Source organism: Salarias fasciatus, chromosome 15 (assembly GCF_902148845.1).
Source record: "Salarias fasciatus chromosome 15, fSalaFa1.1, whole genome shotgun sequence".
Taxonomy (NCBI): domain Eukaryota; kingdom Metazoa; phylum Chordata; class Actinopteri; order Blenniiformes; family Blenniidae; genus Salarias; species Salarias fasciatus.
In genome coordinates, this window is record NC_043759.1 from 8,335,147 (window position 1) to 8,354,062 (window position 18,916).

At 45.2% G+C, this 18,916-nt stretch overlaps 1 protein-coding gene across 2 annotated transcripts; it reads right to left on the reverse strand.

Annotated features, from left to right (window-relative positions):
• Nucleotides 1-4,415: 4,415 nt before the first annotated feature.
• LOC115401847 (uncharacterized) lies at nt 4,416-14,382 on the reverse strand. Of its 2 annotated transcripts, none has more exons than XM_030110201.1 (4): nt 13,672-14,382; nt 10,675-10,914; nt 9,294-9,556; nt 4,416-7,111 (listed from the first exon to the last, which is right to left on the reverse strand). In XM_030110201.1, exons 2-4 carry the CDS (start codon nt 10,889-10,891, stop codon nt 6,914-6,916), a joined length of 678 nt encoding a protein of 225 aa, XP_029966061.1. In that variant the 5' UTR covers nt 10,892-10,914; nt 13,672-14,382; the 3' UTR covers nt 4,416-6,913. The 2 variants fall into 2 exon arrangements, with proteins under 2 accessions (XP_029966061.1, XP_029966062.1); XM_030110202.1 differs by lacking the exon at nt 13,672-14,382 and adding an exon at nt 13,325-13,419.
• Nucleotides 14,383-18,916: the final 4,534 nt, after the last annotated feature.

An 18,916-nucleotide genomic window follows, 5' to 3' on the forward strand; every position in this document is an offset into this window, starting at 1 on the left:
AGTTTGAATCCCAATAGACTGGCTGCTGGTTTATTCTCCTTTGGAAGAGGAATTATATGCTAATTAGGCGACTTCATTCTGGTTGTTCTGCGCATGCGCCATCGTGATGATGCAACATTCCAAGATGGCAGAATGCAGTCCGTGTTTCGACTCGGATGGAGACAATTTTTCAGCAGTTTTAGAAGAATTGGATATAATCAAACGGGAATCGAGGGACGCTTAACAGCGCAGACATTTTCAAAACTGTCGGGTCAAAGTTATTTGAGAAAGAAAGATGAGAGAAACGCTGTTTACTTCCGGGAGACGTTAGTACGGCCAATCAGAACGCTTCACAGACCCCGGCGTGAGACAGGATTTAATTCTTCGTTTTTCCCATGTAAACACAAAGCTCATGAATCTAATTCTGGATTACTTAATTCAGAATAAACCAATTCTGAGTTAAAAACACCCTGTAACCACACTCATTGGTGAGTACACAGCATTTGGACGCCAAGTTGGACTGTTATGACGATGATTCTCAACTCTAAAACTATCAAGTCCAGGAGAATCTACTTAGAGTCATGACAATCTGGAGTCTATATTGTTATTGTTCAACAACGTAGTCTGAGGGTTAGCACAAAGTTCCAAAAACTTACAAACTTCACAGACTCCAAGCAGCGTTGTCCCCTGAATTAAAGAGGTGTGTGGTTTTCAGGTAAAGTTGACAAAGGACAGTAATCAGATGGCGTCACGTCACACTGAAAAGAGAATTTATAACAAAGACAAATATTTGGGGGTGAAGTTTGGAGCCTTCCCGGCTCGGTAGCTTTCTGCCAGTCAGGCTGCAGTCGGGCCACTGAAGGGTTAACTTGCAGAGCTTGCAGGCAGAAAAGAAGAAGTAAACAAAACCAGAGAGGGACTGGAGCTTCTCTTGCTGCCCAAGTCGAGGCGTGACCCTTGAGATAGGCACCAAGTTATCATGAGGGCGTCTCCCTGAGCGAGTGGCCGGGAGAACAGAGAGGGCTTTGTCAGGCCTGTGTGCAAAAAAAAAAACAAAAACTGCTGAGCCAAGCAGACCCTCACCCCCACCCTCACACACTTCCACCCTCCCCTTTCTCTTTCTCCCTGAAGACACACTCACGCACACACACACTTGTCTGTATTTATCAGCGGTCCCGGGGGAGTGGGCTTTCACTCCAGCTGCTGGGAGGTTAAGAAGGGAAATACAGGCCGGCCTGTTTTGTGGTTAAGAACTTAAAGCTGCTTCAGTATGTTTAGCGGTGGAATTCAGGGTGGAATGTTTTTTTTTTTTTGTTTGGGTTATTTTTTTCAGCTTTAGCATAACCTTCTGCAAAGTGTTTCAGACACACCGGGTTTACAGTTAACTCTGAAAAAACATGTCATACTGTCTGCAGGGGGGGGAAACAAATCTCTGTTCTTCATCTCTGAACAACAACACAGATTAAAATAACTTTTTTTCCTCTCTGTTTACTGGTCTGCTTGCAAATTTCTCGGTGAGGTTTTGCAGAGAGGAAAATAGACGTGTCTTTTTGAATTAGCTTTAGTTTATTTACTGCCCGGTCGGATATTTCACAGAAATCATTATATCAAATTATTCTCAACGTGAGAAGGAAAACATGTCAGGGCGTGCCGTTCTCCGACAGCTAAAACCAGAGTGCAATTCTAATTTATATTTACTTGTCATTTGTCTCTTTGTTCTTCGGTTGTCGTCTTCTGTGCAAATAAAGGGCAGACAGCCCAGCTGCAAGTGGCTTGTGTTGCCTTGTCTGTGTTTAAACTGACTCTCACTTACCAAACACACTGTTTGCATGAGCAGAAACACACAGAGTCTATGTGTGCGTGCAAGAAAAGTAAAAAAAAACAAAAAAAAACACAAGAATAGATAATGCCCCAGAGCTGACAGCTTTAACTACCACCTCATATCGTCTCACCTCACAGCACTTCAGCTTCTTGATATCATTATGAGGTGCAAACCTTCTCTACAAACACAAATTTTCAGTTTTGACCCGAGGCCATATGTTGTTCTGCACCACCCTTACACACACACACACACACACACACCTTTAACCATCTCTGCTGCCCCTGTCTCCAAACAGCAGCTGCCTGGGGGAGACGCCTTTAGGTTCTCTGACAGAAAACGTGAATCACTGTTTTAGTAAGGCGTCTCTCTCCCCCAGGTATGGAGCGCAAATAAAAGAATTAAAATGTGTGTTGATCTTCTGAGCTTCTTCATCGCCTCCAGGTTTTACAACATAATCTTCTCTTAAGGATAATTTGATATATTTGGCACTTTTAAAGTTTTCTTTTTAGGTTCAAAAGAGATGTTTGTGAGTTGCTGGTGAGATTTTATCCATTTCTAGCACCAGGGTAGCGTGAAGGGATCCACACATGACTCATAAATGGCAGCATTGTGACTTTAGCGTTAGGAGAGTCCATAAAGACTGTTACCAAAGTTACTTAACCACTGGGCGGATTAACAACTTATTCAAGTAGTCAAAATATTCAATTAGTCCTAGTTCCCTGAGGATTACTTCTTTTTTTGTTTGTTTTTATCAGTCACTCTGACACTTTAATTTGTCATTTTTTCTTCACTTTATGCAACAGCCGGTAACTGATCAGCACTTCTTGTGCCTCATGAGTAGAAGTCTGGAAAAAATTATTGACCAACATTGTTTATTAAAGACTTTGGTGAAAGTGAACAGTCTGACAGGCTGAAGGATTTCAATGGTTGAAGATAAGATTTCCTGTTTTTTGAAGCTTTAAGAGGATATCCATCTGCGTTAACTTTCAGCTTTTTTCCCAGGGTACAGTTTCCTGTCATGATCACAAGTTTAGAGTGATAAAATGATTAAAAAATGATAGGTTTAAAAATGTTGGTGCATGCCACAGCGGTGGAACAATTAACTCTCTCTGCAAGAAAATCTGAGTTTCTAGTCTAGGTTTGGATCTTACTGTGAAAAACTTTGCATGTTCTCCTTGAGTGTGTCCAAAAATGTGCATGCAAGGCTACTTTCCCATAAATGTGTGTGTTTCACCTGTAATGGGCTGGTGACCTGTGATCAGCTGGAAGTAAATCTGTGTGAGCACTAAAAGACACGAAGCACAAACCAGGTCATCTGTCCATAAAGTTTTAATGGAAAAAAAAAACAAAACAAAAAAACAAACAAAAAAATAACAGCAATGTACCCATGTAACAACAAAAGAAATTAAGGGAGATTGTAAGATTTTGTGAGCCAAGCTCTTATGTACAGCATATTGCACTAGAAAAAGAACAAACATCGCCTGTCCTCCTCAAATCCCTCCATCGCTCCAGTGTCCTGCGCCGTGTGAGAGCCGTGCAGGAGAAACAGAGCAGTCCCAAAGATAACACAGCCAATGCTTCATCAAAAAAAAAAAAAAAACAACTGCTACATCTGGACTGGGCCTCACTTCATAGGACACATGAGTGTGAAACCCTTGAGACCACTCTGAACGTAAAGAAAGCAACGTGAAGACGACGCAAACTCTTGAGCGCGCGCGGAGCACACGAGTCTGAAAGAAGTTCCACGGTTCATTTCACGTATTAAAAGAGATATTGTGGGGTTTTTTTTCACTCCAATAAATTACATTCAAACCCTTAGGATACAGATTTTTCAGGAATGTCGGACATGCATTTTTACTCCATTTACATATATCCAAAAAAGCCCTTGAACTGAGAGTGACACAGCAGACTTGGCAATATTCAGATTTATAATGCTTCAACATTTAAAAAAAAAAAGCCATCATAGAAAAGCAAAAGTTGTAGCTGTTGTAGTTCATTGTTTTCTTACAAAAAGTTATGGAAAATCGTGTTGAAAAGTTCTCGTTATAAAGATAGCAACAATAGCTGTGTCAAATTTTATGTCTAATGTATAAAAAAAACACCAAATCACAGCACTTGACAGTAATTATGCACTCTTCCTCGGATATCCCAAAAAAACCGATTGAAAAATTTCGATAGCAAAGACACTGAAGGTCGAACATATAACAAACGTTTCACTTGAGTTAAGGTTTGCGACAGTGGTTTGGTAGCGAGAGGCTCAGATCAACGCCAAACCCACCGAGCGGCTGTTCAACCCTCCTCTCTGATAAATAATACTGGGCACCTCGGTGGCTCCTTCCTCCTGCAGACGTAAACCTGCAGCCCTCCTAGATCGTAGATTAATAATAAAGCACGTGAAACCCGGGCAGGCCGGGCCGATCCAGCATATTAACAGATCTTACAAAGTTTCAAGAATCTAGAGGGTGGGGGGGGGGGAGTTCAGAAAGAGAGAGGTGCAAAATACAGTATGCAGATAAAAAAGAATGTTTTTTTTTTTTTATACAGTGCACATTGCAAACAGTCGTTTCTGATATTGAGAAGGTTTTGCATGGTGAAACTTGCCGTTCGTGCTGAGAAATGTCAAAGGTTGAGCCTGTGCCTCGTGAGGAGTCAAACTGATTTGTGTGTATGTTTGCTTTTTTTTTTTTTTTTCCCCATTTTTTGGAAGTTGATCTCACAGAGCCCAGGTGAAACGATAGCTGTGACCAGTGACTTCGGGTCGTTTATGCCAAGTGTCAGCGATGGATGACGCAGGTCAGGTCTGTTACTCACAAGGCACATTTCGTACATTTGATTGTCTGGTTTCCACGTGGTTTGCAGAGACTCAAACCATCCGTGTGGAAATAATAATAATAATAAAAACAAAAACGCACGAGGCACATGGCTTTAGTCCAACCTCCCCACACACAGGCACCAAACGCGCAACTGAATGCACCTCGACAACGAGAAGAAAAGGACTGTACACACTGAGATAGCATTTATACAGTAGCACTGAGCAAATATACACGGAATAAATTAGAATAAATTACCTCAACGAAACCAAAAACCAAAAGGAAACTTGTTCTCATTAAGGACAGGGAGCAGTTCGACCCGGCGCTTCACGAAAAGCCGGCCGGCGTCTGAAGCTGCGGGCTGAAAAAAGAAACCACTATCTGAATTGGCTCAGCGTTCAGTGTTTGCAGGAAACAAACTTTTGGTTTACCTACGACTGTATTTAAAAAGGAAAAAAAAAAAAACAAACACAGAAAAGAACACATTTTCTCGCTAAGGTTGAGTGGAAAGAGTTTGCCAAAAGATCTTTGCTTACTCTGCTGCATCAATGAAGGACAATAAGATGCTGCTTTGCGGCTTTACACACAGGCAGACCTTAAGCAAACGCAGCTCGTGAGTAAATGTCAGATAATTCATGTGGCTATTAACTACTCCCTGAAGAAAACAAAGGAAAAAAAAAAAAACCCATCAGTGTCTTCAAAAAGTTCATATCAGGAATCTACAACAGACCGTGAAAAATACATGAAATGAGGATTTCCCAACGTCATATTCAAAGTCCTTCCAGACTTTACATTAAAGGAACGGTGGCTGTGTTGTTGCATTAATGTAGCCATGGCGACACGCGGAGGCCTTCTCCGACGTCCGCGTGTGTCTACGTGTCAATAAAAATGTACTGTACAGAAGCTTTCCTTACTTAGTGAAGCTGAATGCACTACTGGCTGTTCGACATGTCTTATACGATTATTACATCAGGCCTGAATCGGCGTTTTAGACATTTACATCTGGAGTGAAATAAAATAAAAATGCATCTCTTCAACGTGACCCCAAAATGATTTCTGCGACGAGGAGGAGGTGTATTTCATTGAGGATACAGAGGATGTCAAATACAGCTGTCACTCCTTCCACTGGCTTGAATATTGCTCGCCCCCTGATAAATGTCATCTCCCCCACAGGCGACCCACGATGCAGCAAAGGGCAACATTGCGATTGTCAATCCAGCCACAGGAATGAAACTGAGAATCTTTGGAAAATGAAGCCATTTATCCAGAGATTTCCAGCTGTCTTGATTGTTTCCGGTTCCCTGATCGTAATCCCACCAGTGAGATTTGTTCGGCTTTGTTTGTGCTTAATTGGCTTCAGAGCAAATGCAGATTTTTTCTTTTTCTTTTTTTTTTTTTGAAAAACAGCAAGCGCACAGTCCAACAAAGACACGACTGTTAACTGAAACCGTAAATCACAACGTCGGATCTCGTCGATGCACGGAAATGTGAAGCTTCTTGTATTCAAGTATGCGTGGGTTTTCACATCAACAGTGTCTGAATCTACACAGTGGGTCGTCAGGTCGCCTCTAACAACACGAGTTAATACTGGAGACGGAGGCGCCGGTGGACGACGACGACGACGACGACGACGACGACACAGGTCGACATGACATCCCTGGGTCTTTAGTGGAAGCCGGAACAAACTGACCAACAGTGTGCGTTACACCGCCGCAATGTCACTACAGCCGTTTTCAGATGAGCCAGTGTGGAGCAGTGAAGGATGAGTACAGGGCTTGTTTGTCTTTTTTTGGGAAAAACAGATTAGAAATGTGCCTCGGGTCCTCAAGGTTTTTCAAATCAGTAACTTCAGCACAGAATTGTCCACGTCCACAGTCTCTCGCCAAAGAAAGTGTGGCCTGATCTTACAAAAAAAATCGATCGCTTTCGTAGGAATTTCTCGATGCAAAAGAGTGCGAACTGTGGAAGGAGAGAATAAGGCATTCCCTGGACTGATGGAGGTCCTTCAAGACTTGGAAAAAAAGCAAATAAAAAGAGCAGTTTACTGTACAAAATAGGTAATCTTACAAATATTTCCAAAATATCTCTTCAAACACAATGGCTTCTTTTTGGAGAGGCAAAAAAAAAAAGAAAGTAACAAAAACGAAGAAGAAGAAGAAGAAAGAACAACAACAAAAAAAAAAAATCCTGCAATCTGTCTCCGTCCAGCGGTGACCAGTGTCTTCTTCATCTCGTCTTCATAATCATCAATTAGAAAAACAAAATCCAAACCCGTGTTCCATCATCTTACAGTGCCATCTCTTCAAGTCCTGTGTCTTTTTTTGTTTTTGTTTTTGTTTTGTTTCCCGTTCGGAAAACGAGGGCGAAGGCCGGCGGCTCCTCTCATCTCTGCTCCCCTCTCAGGCGCGGGAACAGAGCCTCGTTCGGGAAAAAAAAAGCCAAACAGGGCATTGGTAAGGCGCATCCAGATAGGCAGGTTTTGTCTCTGATGCCTCAAAAACTGCAAACGGAGAAGGGGGGGAGGGGGGGGAGAGACAGGGGTAAGTTATCAGCATCAACAGGACTTGGTTATTGCAGGTTTTTAAAGATAAAGCCTTCGTGAACTAAGGTGAACCCAGTGAGTTTGAATATGACCACGTTCAGTGTTTCCACAACACCGACTTGTGTCTAGAAAACACACCTGTCGCACACGCACGCCCGAGAGCGGCGGCCGGCAGACGCTCAGCGTAACACCTTAAAGCGAGCGGCTGATTAAGGGATCGGAATTAACCAGGCAATCAGGTGCGAAACAACACATTTCTAACCCCGGGATGTGACAATCATCTGAATGGAATTACTCCACCTGCCTTCACACGTTCCCTCTCATTAAATATTGCACTGTGACTTCTAATCAGGAAGCCGAACGCCTTTCAGAGAACGCGCGGCGCTGCCTCCCAACCCGGCAATTATCAAAACACAACTTAAACTGCGCTGTCATTTTCCAGCAGATGCAGAGGGTCCTCCCGCTTTACCCCGTCCTCCCCCCCCTACCCGCTCCATCTTCCATCCCACCGGCTTCCTGAACAGCTGCGCTCAGACGTTGCCGGCCTGTTGCATAAGCGCTCCTCGCACCGTCTCCTCATCAGAACCTCGGCCGTCGCGGCCCGCCGCAGGCTGTTTCAGGCAAAAAAACTCAGTCGAATCCAACCAGCAGCACTAAATGAAGCCCTAATCGGCCCTCATTACCTTAATTCTACACTTATTTAAACAGAGCTCCAGTGTTTCTCATCGTTCTCACCTCATTTGCAGCGATAGGGCAGAACAGCGAGCCTGATTTATGTCATAAACTGAGCGATTAAGAGACGGCTTCCGTGTCTTAAAGTCGGTGTTGAGAAAAAGTTGTAGGAGTGGCTGAGACGACCCAAACCACAAAAACAGTGCTTCACATGAGCAAGAAAAGAAAAACACACTCAAGCAACTTCTGCTTGGAAAAGAGGAGTGAGAAGGACCTAACAATAGCAGCAGAGACAACACAGTGAAGTGATTGGATATCATAAAGGAGCACTTGTGAGTTTTCTCCCTTTGGAATATTCCGGCGGCGGCGGCGGCGGTATCAGATCCTGCAGGATGAAACCGGCCCGGGCGCAGACAGAGAAAGAGAAAAAAAACCCAAAACAAAACAAAAAAAAAAAGTTCTCTTATCTCTCTGTCACAGAGTTACACACGCAAACCGAAACACACAGAGACGCACACGCCGAGGCAGGCGGCGGGACAACTGAGGTATTGTGGGTAGCCGTCACGTTACTGGCTGCGTCTATAAGCGTGTGAGTCAGGCTCTATTTTTAGACGGGCGTATAAACAGCCGGCCCAGTCTACCCAGACACAGACGCGCTGCTCGCTGCCGCTCGCGACAGTCGCATCCACCTCACCTGTTCTGCCTTCAGTCTTTGTAATGTCACCATCAAAACTCCAGCCATCTGCCACTCTCATTCCACCAGTTTGTTCTCCCTCCCCTTACCTCGGAGAAACTCTCGCTCCGTCTCCATTACCCAGACAGTTAAGTGCTTTTCAAAACATGTCAGCCACACCTTGTTGTCAACCCAGATCCCCGTGGCGAGCCAGTCACGGCAGCAGATAAGAAAGCCGTCTCGGTTTATTTGTACTTATTAACGTGGGCATGTGACTAATGGGGACTCTGGGGCAGAACAGTAACTGCTTTGTAAACACTGATGCACAATTAACTTCTTATCGTGAATTACTTGAGGTCTGTGTGCAGAACTTTTCAACGAAAGGAGCTCTGCAAACAGACTCGGCCCCCGTGTCGTGTTCCCTGCCCCCATGGTTTGCAGCTTCATGTGGCCGGTTCAGTTTCAAGACAATGTAGTGTCACTTTAAAGTACAAAGTTTGTAGTTTAGTTTTGTTTTTAATTCAATAGCTTCATACCAAATCATTTATGGTTTCTCCTTCATTTCTTCACCAATGAAAGCTATTTTTAGTTAATGAAGGATGTGGCTGATTTAGTCAACCCATTTCCTCTCAGGAGGAAACAAAAAAACTGCCTTTGAAGTAGTTTTGAAGAGAATGGTAGAAAGCTGAAGCCTTAACCGTGTCTGCGTGTGTTGTAAAGTGCGTTTTAAGTTGTCAAAGTTCACAACAAGGGGTCACGGAGGGATAATCTCCGCTGCTCAGGACTGAGGCTTACCAGTTCAACGTGATCCTGGTGGAACTTGTCTCCAATCTCCCGAAGTTTACGACCAATTTGCGCCTCAACGCTCAGCCCCGCCTGCTCCTCGGGCCTCTCTGCTGCCATCCTGTCATTTTCTTCCCCCCTGCCCTGCTGCTGCTGCTGCTGCTGCCGCTGCTCCTCCTCCTCCTCCTCCTCCTCCTCGTCTTCAACTTGCCTCTCTCCCCGGTCCTCCATGGGCTCAAACTGAGCGGGAAAATGTGAGCGCAATCCAGCGTTGCCTAAAAGGGAAAGATCCAGCGTTTTGTAACTCGGGGTTGATCCTTTGGTTTAAGTAGAAGCATCATCAGTCACATCAGCATTGTGTGATTTCAGTGGCTTCACACAGGTTGTGCTTTTTAAAATTAGACTCGACTGTAAAAAAAACCAGGCCTGCTGTTTGCTGGCGACAGCCTCAGACTCGGCTCCGACCGGATTCGTCATATATGAAACGTAACGGCCTCTGAAACAGGTTGTATGAGATCCTCTCGTGACTACCCGACAAATTACTATGTGCTTAAAGTACGCCTGAAGAGTCAACAAACACAAAAGACAGAATGTGAATGTTAATTAGACGGAAATGTAAAACACTTCAATAAATCAACCAGGACCGAACAGACTGCTGCCGGGCGCGGAGCCGGGTCACCGGGTTTACTCTCTCCCTCCGCTTCTCCAGTCATGCCACTCGGAAGAAAAACAACTTCTTTTTTTTTTTTTTTTTTTTTGTTAGTGTTATCATGCGTGTGAAACGCTGCGGTATTCCGCTCTGCAAGCGGACCCGACTCCGAGACACTGGGAGCCCGGACTGTCGGCGGGGAGGAGACGTGGCGTCCGGCCAAGTGCATGACACCCATTACTGCTTAGATTACAATGGACGACACGGTAACAGCAGCCGGCCGTGTTTATATATCGATGCCTTTAAACCATGAACAACAGATCGCTCTCACATACTTATTTCTGAGTCGATAAACAAACAACATCGACATTCATCCAATTCGGTCAACATGATGTCACACTGATGTGATTACACACGGGAGAACAACTATTAGATTAAAACTGATGGAAGCATTAGCCTTGGTATGTAACTTTATGTCTGTATGATAATATTGTTCCCTGTGTTTACTTAATTCTAAGAATTCCCAGTGGAAGTTGCAAAGAAATTGATAAAATACAACTGTGGTTTATTAGATTTGAGTTTAACTGTGTAATGAGTGTGAGTGTCATGATGATTAAAACACAAATAGTTTCCATGAACTGCATATTTCTAAGTATTTTTCGAGTCCAAAGATGATCTATCAGGCACTACGTGGCAATCAGAAAACCACAGCAGTAGTTTGAAGTGATGGCGGCCCGTCCTCACCGTGGAAAGGTACGCGAGGCTGCCGGTGGAAGCTGCAGGGCAGCGCGTCGATGCTGTTGTTGTTGTGGCTCCGCGGCGAGGACACGGCCGCAGTGACGGCGGCCAGCGCTTGTCCGGCTGCGATCTGTGCGGCTCGCTCTTCGTACTTGACCTCCCTAAAGGACGTTCCCCAGAGCTGCGAGATGGGCCGTGACATGTCCTCCTCCTCATCATCCATCCGACGCCTCAGCGGTAAACTCCCTGGAGGGAAGAGAGGATGGAAACTTCGCAATGAGACGACACGTGGCGCTGGAAATAGGGCTGTAAGTTTTGGAGCTAAGTTTGTCTTTATGATATTGAACTTGCACGCAATTCGGGTGTGTCCTGTTTAAAGACCAAACAAAAAGTGCCAAAAATCTGCCTGTTATCAGAGGAGACTTTGGCCTCTCGCAGATGGAAAATGATCTTACTCCATCTGCATTAAATGGAAATCAATGATTAGTCATGATAAAGCCCAGTAAGAGGCTTATGCTGTGTGTCATAATACTGAAAACAAACAAATGGAAGTGTCTCATCTCGGAGGCAAAGACAGGGTCTGTGAGCGTGCAGAAAAAAAAGCGGTAAACATACAAGAGGCCGGATGTAGTAAAAAGCAGTAATCTGTGTTTTCAATGCAGCCATGAGCGGCAACACGAGCCAAATGTATGGAAACACCCGGTGGGCGGCTCTGCTGCCCTACCCAAGCAGATTTTGTCAAGCTGTCCCTGATAAGGAGCCAAATTGTAAATGAGCGCCAGAAAGAGCCACCAGAGAGGCGTCTTTCACTCAGAATTACCTTAATCTGAACAGAGCGCGGTCCGGAGATTAAGCTCCCGCCGCACACTTCTGCAGCTCAACACTGAGACCTTCACTCATTGTGTCCGGTCTCCAAACCACTCAGTCACCCGATAGCTGTCCCGTCCACAACGTAAACACACACACACACACAAACACACAGAAGCCAAAAGAGTGTGAGTGAAACCAAAGTTTTGGCTGGACGGTCATGTGCTGCAGTGAGACGGGTTTCACTCCATCCTCTGCCATGCCTGCTGAACACACACACTCTTCCTTGTCGGTCACATGCTTCAATCTGTTCACTCCTGTAATATCTTTTTGCCAGTCTGTGCCTTCTGTTATACAAGTGCAGACAAACAGGTTCGGCCGCCAGATGAGAAAGTTGAAAGTGGATACACTGGTATTGTGTTTACTGTGCAGGATGGCCCTGCTCATGTATCTCTTTGTCAAAGTGTTCCTTTTACATAACGCCATTTCACACATTGTCAAAGGAGGAAATTACATCTGGAAAAAAAGAAAAGAAAAACAAAACTGCAGGTAACAAATGAGCGAACAAGGTTAGGTTATTAATGGATGACATTAAATCAATACTGTGCACTTTTTTGTAAATAAAAAATATTATTTTTTGACTATTTACACCCTCTGACCATCATTTCCCAGCCAAATGAGAGTCAAATCAGTCCACTGTGAAACAATCAGTTGAGCATTACTGAATTCAAAGCAACTGTAATTTGTATAGCCTTCTGCTGCAGGGAAGTTAAGCAGTGAGTTAATTAATGCCATGAAGGCTGTGGGGGCATCTCTGCAGCTGTGCATCAAGTTGCAGGCAAATCAAACGTGCACTTGTGTATAGTGTGTGGATGACATTGCAAGCCCTGTCTTGAATTTCCACTGGCAGTCATGAGAGGACTGGCAATATTACCATAGTGTCAGACACATAAAAACAAACATAGACAGTGAGACACACAGAAAGACACAGTACACACACACACACACACACACACACACACACTGCCTGGGGCTGCAGGGAGGCCTGGCAGCCACCACACTGCCGGTCAGAGATGCTCAAAGCTCCAGCAGAAAGTGGCTCCCTCTGCTGCACCATCTGTGCACGGGCACGGCTCCACGCACAGCTCGGGCTGGGGGGGAGCGCACACAGTGAGCTCAGCTGTTAGTTCACCTCCTGCTTTCATGTAACTAGAAATACATATCCCGCCGTGATCAGCTCGCTTCAATAAAACCGTGAACTTTACCCTCGTTTATCGCTGAAAATGAATGAATGACAGAGTCTGGATGCACGTTTGGAGCCTGTTTGCAATGTGGGGTATGGATTATTGATGTGACTGAGTTAAAATGCGGTTTACAGCCGGAATGACACCGCAAACTAGAGAAACAGTCAGTTTGTGTCAGTTCGTCGGACCGCCCGGACACGCGCTGCGCTCCAGCCGCGCCGGGAGCGCGTTATCCCGGGCTGCTCCGTGCGTAAACACGCCGAGCGCCACATCCCGGCGCCCATCCAGGAGCTCCCCTTCACTTCTTCCAAATCAGGAAAGTTTCAAAACGACATCTTAACACATGTCCCAAAGGGAGATACTAACAGCTAAAAACAAATTACCCGAACCCGCGACGGATACAACTAACTTAATGAAGATCGAGGACAGTTCCTCTAGTTTCTCCTTCGTTGTCACGCGCTGACACTTTCCCATCATTTCGCCCGGGCGGACACTTCTCCTCCACACTCAGCACATTCGCTGCTTCATCCGCGCAGTAAACACGGAGCGAAGCATTTCACGCTTCGACGTCTGCAGCGTGAGTGAAGCGATCTGATCGGAGTTACCTGAGACGCTGTGCGATGAGAACGCTGCAAGAGAGACGGCGGCTCATCAGAAACGACGTGCCATCAGCCGGGAGGCGCAAAACATGTGAAGACAGGCGAGAGGAGATGTGGAACGAGAACAAACCGGGCAGAGACGGGTCTTTAAGCGCCCCCCCACCCCCGCTCCTGCCATATGCCCATCGCCTGGTCGGTCAGCTCATTCCGTCCGTGCCCGGGCATGCCCAGCCCGTGCGCACATTTCAGGATAAACTCCCTTTAAACCCGGAGCGCGGCGCGCGGCCGTGCGCTTTTTCCCCCCCTTCCCCACTCTGCATTTTAAAATGGAAAACGAGCGAAACCCAACTCACCGCCAGAAAACGCGTTTTCCGTTGTGATCGGTGGTATCTTGACAACTTGCTGTTCCCGTGTTTCCAACTGACTGTGGTGATGAGCCGAGTATCCCTCTTTGCATCGCAGCCACTCACTGGGCTTGTTTTTCCTCCCCGCGTCCTGAACGGTCCGCCCCTGCAGCTCGGACCCGCCTTTCCTAAGTGATGTGAAAGGAACAGAGTCAGCCGCACGGTTGTTATGCAAATCCAACACGCTGTGAGATTTTTTTGAGTGAATTTTTTCTTTTTTCTTTTTTTTTTTTTTTTTTTTTTTCTTTGTAATTTATTTTTGCATGCTAACATTTATATGTGGTCTTAAGCGAAATGTGGCTGATGTGGAAAGCAGTCAGGTGGTTTGAGTCATCTGAAAGTATTGGCAGATTGGAAATACCCCCCAATAAGGCGTGGGAAAACTAAATAATAAAAACAGATCCATAGCTGAAGTAGAAACAAGGCATCCTTCCAGCATCACAACATTAAAATCCCTCATTTTATTATATTATTATCACAGAAGTCCCACGTTTTGATCGTTTTAATTGATTTTTATGAATCAACTGATTGAAATTGTGTTTTGCGGGAAAAATCTTGGCCCAGGTAACTGAATAAATCCACGTGTGTCTATTTGGGTACTTATGAAGCTACTGCACGTTTTAAAACGGTGGGGTTTTTTTTGCGTTTATGTGTCGCGAGCACGCTGTATTGTTGTCAAAGTGGGAAGAAAAAGAAAAAAAATAAGGCGCCTGGCCCTTTAAGAGAACCTTAAGCTGGTGACACGCAGCGGACCAATCAGGCGGTTTGTTTTGGTCCCGCCTTCTGCTTCGTGTATCCTGACACGTGGAGGGGGAAAAACACAAACCCAGAGCGGAGCATGTGATCCGCTGCAGATCAGCTCAGCTGATTGGGAGCCGCGGCGAGATGGAGCGGCTGCACACACCCAATTGCTGAGGTCGACGCGCGGATGATTTGTGTACTGTCAAGGCAACAAAACAGCTTAGTGCTGCGCCGTGGAGCAAGTCACAGAACGCCAGGATAACAGGCATTTGTTTTATCATGGTTATATGTATTTTTTTTGCCCATTCATCTTCTATGTGGCTGAATCCTGCCCATGGAGCCAGTGGGGGTACACCCTGAACAGTCGCCAAAACACACACAAGAGACCACACCCACACACACCCAGGGGCAATTTAGGGTCACCAGTTGACCTCACATGCATGTAGGAGGAAATCCACAAATGCACAGGGAGAGCGTGCAAACGCCACACAAAGAGGTGCAGCAGGAATTTGACGGTCGCCACTGCTCCACCGGAACATCCAGTCCACTGTCACTTTATATTCTCCGCTGTTTTTTCCAAGTCAAGGTTGCAGAAGCCAATCCCACCTGACTGTGGGAAAAGGCAGGGTCACCAGTCCAGTCCATCCCAGGGCAAACAGAGAGAGTCACACACACCACACACTGGTTCTTTCACACTTCAGAGTCACCAATTAATCTTCAAACATATTATTTTTAGACTGTGGGAAGAAATCTGGACACTGAGAAAAAAAAATCCAAGTTGTGGGAAAACATGCAAATCCCACAAAAAGAAGAAAAAAAAAGCCCCCAACCACAACCTGGACTCCGCCCTGCACGGGACCGTCCTGTGAGAAGACTAAGCACCAGGCCACCGTACAGCTTCCAACACGACATAACAGACTGAAACGGAACTTCAGTGTCCTCAAATGCATTCTGCCTAGAAAATAATAAGTGGATATCAACACCGAGCCACTTTAAGTTCATCCCCGGCGGCGCCCGTGGCGTCCTCCTCCTATGATGGATGAACACTGACACCGGCATAAACAGCGGCCCTGGCTGTTGACCCTCATCGCAGGGGGGGCACGCCTACGCATGGCACCGCTCAAACCAGGAAGGGAGGGAAAAGAAAGAAAAAAAAAAAATACAGTGAAATCAAGCCTGATCTGTGTCAGGGGTTACTGAGTGCACGGCGGCCACGCAGGCCAGGAGAGCGAGACTATTTGATCCGTCGTGTGAGTCAGATTTCCCCCCAAGAGACGGTTTTCTGGATGAAAGCAGCTGCTGTTTGCGTCGAGCGCCGGTCAACCCCGTGCACGGTGTGTATGTTTCCTTTAACACCGTCCCGCCCTCTCCGTTGTACAGCCGGTACTGTGTGAAGTGAGGGATTTTCTCAACTTTTCACCAAAATTCCCATGCCCGGCTTCATGGCAGAGGAGCAAACAACTCCCCCCCCGCCCGGCCGTGTTTAAGCTCCCAACCCCCCGTCTGCACCAACCCCCTTCCCTCAAAGCCTGCAGTGAGAGGGACCCCACCCAAAATTGGGAATAAAGGATCAGATGGTGGTTGTTTTTGCCCTCTCTCTCTCTCTCTCTCTCTCTCTCTCTCTCTCTCTCTCTCTCTCTCTCTCTCTCTCTCTCTCTCTCTCTCTCTCTCTCTCTCTCTCTCTCTCTCTCTCTCTCTCTCTCTCTCTCCCTCCCTCTCCCTCTATGTTTGAGTGATTTTATTTTTGTCAATGAACATTGAAATCAAAGCCAATAACATGCATTTAAAGGGCACAAATACAATCACGCTTAAGTTATTTATCATCTTCCCACTTCCCTGCTGTGAACAGCTTCACTGCAAGAACATAAATTAGTTTCCCATATCCTGACAGGCGTTAACGTTAAAGCCGTGTCGTCGTCCAGCAAACGTGTCCCAGGTAATTTAGATTAACCCCGCCGTTTACGAGTTGGCGGCAAACGCAATCGCTCGATAGATGTGTTTTGAAGGACGCATCAATGTTACGCATAAAAAATAATCACTAATAAACACTTCATTAAAGCGGCTTTTGAAGAATAAAAGTAGGAAGTTTAAAATTCCCCCTGGAATTAAACTGTTAAAAAAAAAAATACATCAGGTTTGGTACAGTTTGATGTGGTGGTAAAAATTAATTAGTCCACTGTGTGCGGCATTTGAAAAACAAAGAAATGAAAAAACAAAACAAAACATCCAATCGCCCATAAGCATTTCATGGGTTTTTTTTCTCCCCCGAGTTCCCTTTATCAATAACTAATTAGTGTTCCCAAACAATAGCTGGGAGATCTGTGCGTTTTAGTGGCAGTCAGTTTTCTCACTGCTCACTGCCTCTGGGGTATAGAGTAGTTTTTCATCAGTTAAACTGTGGTTTGGTGGAGTTTTGTTGTTTTTTTTTTTTTGAACACAGTGCTGTTAACCACATTTGCGTTGCAAATCAGGTATTTTTTTATTTGTCTTCTGTTTTTGGCAGTGAACATAACATGACGCGCTGTCAATGCAAGAGATTTCAGAAACTCAAACGTCATGTATTGTGCAATCTCATCGCCGGTTTTAAGTCATTTCGCTGTCTTTCGCTTTCAAGCGCACATCTTCAACCCCTTTGAAGCGGGAAAACAGCCTTTGTGGTGGCGCTGAACTCAGAACTTGTCATCCAGACTGAAACTTCCAGTACCTCTAATGTGTCAGGTGCCGTGGCAGACAGCGCGTCCCAGCCCGTTTTTGTCTGAGCAATGTTTTTTTTCCCGAGCGAGGCAGTCAAAAAATCCTCCTCAGTGAGTTATTTCTGACTACATGCTGCCAGCAGAGGTGATAAGCCCCCTGAATGATGAAAATTTTCAAAGTTCACTGCATAATGATCCAGTTTGCTTTGTGGCTTTTTGCCTAATTGCGGCTGACATCCAGACGCTTTGTCTCCTGCCTTCAATCCTTTCTACACCCAAACAACTCCATTACTCCCTTCTGCCGGTTTAGACTGCACTTACACGTCCTAATTTCTTTGGTTTCAGCCTGCATAATATTTGATTATCTGTATCAAGAGATTCTTTTATTCCCCCCCATGAATGGATTGTGAGGCGATGTGACGGAGGTGCTGTCTTTCACAGGACAGTAAAAAGCTCCGGCCACCTCCGCCCCCCCCCCCCCCCCCCCCCCCCTCGGAGGATTCTGTCAACACCTCTTGATTTTAACCACAGGTACTGGAGGGGCTCCAGCAATGAATGCAGCTCTCCCCGAGTTCATCCAGAGGTAACACACTTGAAGCCCAGAACAACCCGAGGGAAACACTTCCCTTATGAATATGTGTATTTTGACACCACCTTCATGTGTTGAATTTAATGTAATCCTATACCAGGACGATTACCAGACATGTGTTTTTTTGTTTTTTTGTGAGGAATGGCGCGTGGAAATAAATTGTTGCGTTGTGCCTTTTTTCGGTTTGTCTTCACGTTTCCAGCTGCGATGGCAAGTTGCTGTAAATGAACACTTAATGATTGCTGAGCAGCGGCGGCGGCGGCTCAGGTGGTAAACAAACCATTTGTCAGGCAGACTGGCAGCGCGATGACACCTGTGCAACATCCCAAGCAGCTCCTAAATCCAATTTGCAGGTGTCCTGGCAGGACTGTAAAGATGTAGATTACTGCTGTCACTGTTTGATGCTGTCATACTAAACCGCTTTATGTCCTGAAGTATTGAATTTGATAGCATTTTAAAGGGCAAATAAATGAGACACTTGCAGCGTTTAGTCGAATTGCAAATCAAAGCAGATTTGTCCAGTCAGGGATTTGACTCGACTTCCAAAATTCTTGAGTGAAATGTGAACATGATCTGGATGATTAAGATACACACATCAACAATATTTGTTGGTCCAAATGGAAGACAAATGGTCACAAATCTACACAAGTAGCAGGGTGAGAGGTGACTTAAACGACAGACAAACTCAAATACAATGTCATGAGTTATTGAGCCAGTCCTCGGGCTAGCACAGAAGTATTTAACACATTTTCACAAGAAATATACTCCAAAACAGGCAGATTGACGCATCGGTGTGTATATGAATGGTAATCACATTAAAAAAAGAACAAGTATTGTTTTTTGGCTTTCTACGTTCACATTTGGGTCGGGCATTTTAAAAAGGATACCCGAACTGATTTTCCTGCATCAACGAAAAGGACAAAACTAACAGATTTGCATGACGTTATGCAGTAAAACACATTTAGTTCTTAAAAAAAACAAACAAACAAACAAAAAAAAAAAAAAAAAAACAGAAGTTACACGTTGGAAGTTAAACTATATATGCAGGTAAAAACCAACAGAACAGTGCATGTGAGAGCTCAAGAGGACCAACTTAGAAATAACAGCGCGTTGACTGACATATATGAATATAGGAAGAAGGGTTACTGGGAACAGCAAGAGGTTGATTGTA

Excerpts from the sequence above, each read along its gene's own strand:
- LOC115401847 (XM_030110201.1), bottom strand. The coding sequence starts at position 10,891 with ATGGATGATGAGGAGGAGGACATGTCACGGCCCATCTCGCAGCTCTGG. Across the intron at positions 9,557-10,674 it reads GCCTCGCGTACCTTTCCACG|GCAACGCTGGATTGCGCTCA; the intron begins GTGAGGACGGGC and ends TTTCCCTTTTAG. Across the intron at positions 7,112-9,293 it reads ACCAGGATCACGTTGAACTG|TTTTTGAGGCATCAGAGACA; the intron begins GTAAGCCTCAGT and ends CTCCGTTTGCAG.